The 5,996-nt window shown below is 39.3% G+C and overlaps 1 protein-coding gene across 1 annotated transcript in view; it reads left to right on the plus strand.

The window, feature by feature from the left end:
* LOC103597658 (N(G),N(G)-dimethylarginine dimethylaminohydrolase 1-like) overlaps positions 1-5,996 on the plus strand; it is a 10,326-nt gene that overhangs the window by 2,816 nt on the left and 1,514 nt on the right. Inside the window, exon 2 of the mRNA XM_008581525.1 lies at positions 4,209-4,352. Within this exon, the coding sequence (XP_008579747.1) occupies positions 4,212-4,352 (141 nt within the window). The 5' untranslated portion in view covers positions 4,209-4,211. The remainder of the gene's footprint in view (positions 1-4,208; positions 4,353-5,996) is intronic.

Here is a 5,996-nt window from a genome sequence, read left to right on the forward strand (position 1 = left end):
TGCAGAGACAGCCCCACTTACACCCATGAAGAAGTCGGTCTGCCCACTGGGTTTCTGGACTGTTTTACCAAGTCAGGGTCACAAATTGACAAAGGCTTATGTGTTTAGTTTGAAATGCTCAAAGTATTTTTCTCTTTCTTTTTTTTAATGCCTCTAGGTGCTACACACTCTCTAGTTCACCCTAGTCCACTACTCCTATTGTCTTTCTTTGTCATCCAAAGTCATTTGGGTTAGGACCACAGAGTATAGTACCCTTCTGTGTAGCTTTAAGAAAAAGACAGACCTTGGCCTCATTGATTTTAGCCAGGTTCCATACTAAGTAATGAATCGTATTTCTATTTCTGGACATAAGCCATATATTATTTTTCTGAAGGAATGCGATTATTTACATACGTGACTGATCACATAGTTTACCACAGTGTACTCCTGAGCATCTCTATATCCTCCTCTGAAAGGGTGAAAGAAATGAAGAAATGAATCAGTTACAAACATATTTTGATCCCCTGCTGTATGCCAAGTGACTTTCTAGAAACAAAGAAGGAAGGGAACTCACGTTTATTACACATTCAGTATGTACTAGGAACTTTTTGCTAAGCACTTTGTGTACATTTTCTGTTTTTATTTTCAAAATAATCTTCAGAATTACCCAATGGGCAATAGATATGGCATTGTCATCCCATTTTATAGCTAAGGAAATTGAGGCTGAGAGAGCTTAAGGGACTTTGCCAAGATCACATAGTGTGTTGCCAAGCAGGGCTTCCAACCCAGATCTTTTTACTCTAAAACCCATGCTGTGTCCATTCCATTATGCCTGGACCTGCATTCAAGGTGCTAACAGTCTAACAGATATTAAAACAAACAATATTTGCTTTTGGATTTGGTTGAAGAGAGAGAGAAACTTCACAAAAATCCTCATATTAGAATTTTTCAGATCCCCTTACCTGCCCCAAACAAACAAATGAACAAAGAAGTCCTTATTTTTTTTAAAGTCTGGGGACTTTATAGCAATTCTCTATAGGGAATCTAGGCATAAGGGATGCTAAGCCTGCAAGACCATTGAATTATGCATTAAATAATGTAGGCCTTAGAAAGAAGGAGGCTGAAGAAACCACCACAGGAATATGGTGGGTATAGTCTTACACGGTTGTAAGAATAAGGAGTGACCTTCAGAACGGGCTACCTTTAGAATGAAGTTAAAGGTCAATGCTTGCCAGAATAGTAGATGGAATTGCCAACTGAAAACTTGAACATTGTTTGTCTGGTCATGTGGTCATAAAATACTAGTAGTTTATTAAGGCCTTATTACTAAACTTTATTATATACTTTATCTTCATTTAACTCGCACAATAAGTTTATAAAAGAGTTTTATTTTCCCAATTTTATAAGTGAGGAAACCAAGAAGTTAAAAAAAAAAAAAGCTTAAATTTACACGACTAATAAAGGTTAGTGCTTATATGCAAACCCAGGTCTGACTCCAGAGTTTATGTTCTCAGTGTGCTCCCTCCCATATAATAATAAGTGAAAGTTACTATTTATTGTGTTTTGTCAGCAACCAAAAGGAAAGTATGCATAAGAAGTAATAAAATAGCAATTTATAATAGAAGGGAGCTACTTGGGTCTGGATATTTTTTCTCCTAAGTTTCCTCATAGTATTTCTGGGCGTATCCATTTTATAAAGTGGGCTAAGTTGAAGACGTTGTTAAATTGCTTAGAAAAGTTCATCTTTAGGAGTGTCTTTAACTTCTTAATTGCCCACATGTTGGAATAGATCTAAGGTTCTTGATCAGAACTCTAAAGAAGGACCCATCCCACTGCTGATCCACTGTGTGGGCCTATCCCTTCAAGGAAGAATTAAAATTAAGAAATGCAAGGGAGATGTCCAGTCAAGTCATTTACCTACAACAGACTGCACCACGTCCTAATAGGGTTACATATGAAAAACAAATTAATGGGCTGGCCAAATAGCTCAGTTGGTTAGCATGTGGTGCTGATAACACCAAGGTCCAGGGTTCAATCCCTGTACTTGCCAGTCACCAGAAAAAAAAAAAATAATAATGGTACTGCAAGAGAGTAAGTGATAAGTACCAAATGAGGGTGAAAAAGTAAATTTTATGGTAGTTTGTAAGAGGGAGAGATCTGTCACTATCAAGAAAGAAAGCAAAGTGAGATGATTAAGAAAGGAGGTTTTGAGCTGCACAGATCTGGGTTTGAATATACCTTTATGACCTTGAGCAAGTTATTTGACATCTCTCAGTCCAGTTTCTTCATCTATAAAATGGGAATTTTGAGGTTAGATAATTAATGGAAAATGTTTAGCATGGTACCCTGCTTATTCTTATTACAATTATCTATTTTTCTGTCAGTCTCCTCCGTTAGACAGTAGTCTCTTAGAAAACTGGGTCTGTGTCCTGTTCATCTTCATGTCTCTTGGGAATGAATTTTCTACAGGGAGTGTATTAGGGTTCTCCAGAGAGACAGAATCAATAAGATATGTTATAATTATATGAGAAGGATTTATTAGGGAAATTAGCTCACGTGACTATGAAGAAAATTCCCACGATAGGCCATCCATAAACTGGATGCTGGTAGCGTGGCTCAGTCCAAGTCCAAAGACCTCAAAACCACGGACGCTGATGGTGTCCTTGATGTAAGTTCTGGAACCCAAAGCTGAAGAGTCTCAAGCTCTGATGTCCACAGATAGGAGAAAAGAGTGTATCCCAGCTCCAGCAGATTGAGAGAGAGAGTTTCACCTCTTTCCTCTGTCTTTTGTTCTCTCTGGAACCCTAGCGGACTGGACGGTTCCCACCCACATTGAGGTTGGGTCTTTCCCACCCAGGCCACTCAGACTCTCATACTCATCTTTGCGGGAAACACCCTCATAGACACACCTAAAAAGATAGCTTTACCAGGTTTCTCAGCATTCACTCATCTAACCAAGTTGACACCTAGAATTAACCTTCACAGAGAGCATGCTCTTGTGCTCTTCTGTACCATAAATCTCACTGTCCAAAACTATCACGACTGAGTGGGCAAGTCTGCCTAGTAATAGAAGCACATTTCCACACAAATACTGAAGAGTAAAAAGGAACCTGCCTGGAAAGCTAGATTAGGATTGATCGGAAAAGATTGTGTTATATTTACCTTTCATGGCATGACATTTCAGCAGATTCCTTAAAACATATGAATATTGATAAAGAATGGAAAGAGTCTTTAAGACTAAGCCCAAAATAATATTGGCTTTTGGGTTTATTTATTTAGGCGGCTGGCCAGTAAGGGGATCTGAACCCTTGACCTTGGTGTTATTTATAACACAGCACTCTAACCAACTGAGCTAAATGGCCAGCCCTAGATGTTCGGATATTTTTGTTGCTTAAGGGGAGTGGGTTATGTTGAGGGGGTAAGGATGAGGTATCAATATTTTAAGTTTTATGCAGAGTTTCGGTTTGTGTTGTTTTTAAAGTTATTTTTTACTAAAGTACTAATAAACTCATCATTTGAAGAATAGACCTGCTAAGCAAGGTTTTCTCCAGTTGTGGTCTGGGAACTCTCTGCCTCAGGATTATCTGGGAGAACTTTCAAAATGCAAATTCCTAGGCCTCACCGCAAATCTGCCAAAACAGAATCCCTGATGGTAGGGCCTGGGAATATAATTTTATATTCTCCCCAGGTGATTTATGCTCATTGTATTAAGGATGTCAGCTGCCAACAGACAGGTGAATTCAATTTAAATGTACATGGATGAGCAAATTGTGTGTGTGTTCATTGCTAAATCCTATTATTGACCATTCTGATTACTGCTATGGTCCTTTTTTCCTATAAACCAGGGCAGCAGAGCTTACTCAGCCAAGAACATCATCAAAACCCCTGCTGGGCTTTTTGGATATGTGGCTGTTTTGTGTCTTATTGATAGGTCTTTTGAGCAAAAACTAGAAAAATAATAGACAGTTTTAAAACCTTTCAAAAAAAAAAAAAAAAAAGACCAACACATATTTTAAAAGAGCAAAGGAACCCTTGCAGTTGTTCCAAAGAATCATGACTTAAGTCAGGTTTTCCTCTTCTGGTTCCTAGTGACTGGAGTAACAGACAAGAACTTGAACAGAGGAATAGCCTAAGGCATCAGATGCAGGCTTGATTCCCACCACACTGCCTTCCTCTTGTTTCAAGTGTGGGAGACCCTCTGCTTAGGCCTGCTTTGTTTCTCTTTCCAGATCATGCAACAGATGAGTGACCACCGCTATGACAAACTCACCGTGCCTGATGACGTGGCTGCAAACTGTATATATCTAAATATCCCCAGCAAAGGACATGTGTTGCTGCACCGAACCCCAGAAGAGTATCCAGAAAGTGCAAAGGTAAAAAACCATCCCTCCTGGCTACTGCAGGGGGGTAAGCCTCTCTGGGACTTCTTTCATGATGCAATAACAAATAGGGGCTTTCTTTTCCTCTATGCATATCAAATCACTAAGAAAGCAGAAAGGACAATATAATTTAGGGCACTAGAAGAGTTTATTTAACTCACATTTCTATTCATGTCATTGGTCACTAATGCATGCACAGTAATCATGCCTGGTATTCAAAGCTTTTCACATAAGCACAAGTCTGTGCTCCAGCTCTGATTAAATGTACCTTCCCACACTCAGATACTCATTAAGCATAAAGACCTACAATTAGATGGTCAACTATATGGTTGTTTTCTGACAGGTCTGAGCTGCCCCTCAGCAGTGGGTCATTTGTTTTTTAAGGCAGAGGAGTATAAATGACCCAGAGAGGTGGGCGCTCATTGTCAGGGCTGCAAGAAGAGGGGGGCTGCACATCAGAAGTAGCAAAAGCTCTTTGTCAAAAAGATGGAGCGGGAAGATATATGGTACACTTAGAATCAGCCACCTGGGTCCTCCAAGAGTCCCTGCATTTGTCTTTCAACAAGGGAGTCGTCTCTGAACCTGGAATTCTTTCCTGGTCTAAGAAAATCATCCTTGTCTTTCAGGGCATTCTGCCAGTCTCATCTGTATACTTTAATAACTTCAATTTTATCCTACCAAGCAGATATGACAGTGCTTATTCATGGATTCTTCAAGTGTCCATATCTTCTGGGTATTTCAGCATCTTTATCTCTGCCCCAAGGAACAAGATATTTATAATAAGCACAACAGAAAAGCCTTAGTAAAAATTGATTTTTTTATGTCTTAAGCTTTGAAAATATTAGAAAATATTTTATGCCACCTTTTAAATACGCAGTACTATATAGTTACAAGGTTTACCCTCCAATCACAGTCTCCCTCTTAGCAGACAAAAAGAGAAGGGTGCAGGGAACACAGATCATTTCTATTTCTATGGTTGAAAGTATGAACCTGACAAACCTATAGGACTCCTGACCCCAGACTTGGGCTTAACCAACTCTTAGTTGAGTAGTGGATCCCATACTTCGATGTGCATCAGGGTTGTTAGTGCAAGTTCCTGGACAACCACCCTAGAGTTTGCAATATCATCAAGCACCCAGGTCACACAACTCACTTTGAGAAATACCGGTCTGGATTGTTCATGCCTATTCAGCCATATTGATTGTCTGACAACCAGATGATCATTAACTGCTTTCCCATTCAGTTCTGTGAAATGAAAACATTAATAACTTCCCTGTTTGCTGATGGCTTCCCCTGTGCCAGGCACTGTGCCAAGCATGCTATGTGCATTATCTTATTACCTTATTTAGTCCTCAGAACAGCCTTACAAGGGTGGTATTATTATTCCCATCTTACAGAGAAGTAAACTGAGGCTCAGAGAGGATGTCACTTAAAATCATACTTTAATTAGTAAGTAGGCAGAACTGGGTTTGGAACCCAACTCTCTGGCTCCAGAACTCATAATTAACCACAGAATTTTAAGGAACACAGTGCTTCGTAAAGAAGCATGGTAGCTTGTCTCTACGTGGTGTGTTTTTAAGTGCTTTTGTTTTAAAAAAATGTGCTTTGTTTGATCATCAGAGAAAAATCTATGGCCTG

The sequence above is a fragment of the Galeopterus variegatus genome, unplaced genomic scaffold, assembly GCF_000696425.1.
Source record: "Galeopterus variegatus unplaced genomic scaffold, G_variegatus-3.0.2 Scaffold2381, whole genome shotgun sequence".
Taxonomy (NCBI): Eukaryota; Metazoa; Chordata; class Mammalia; order Dermoptera; family Cynocephalidae; genus Galeopterus; species Galeopterus variegatus.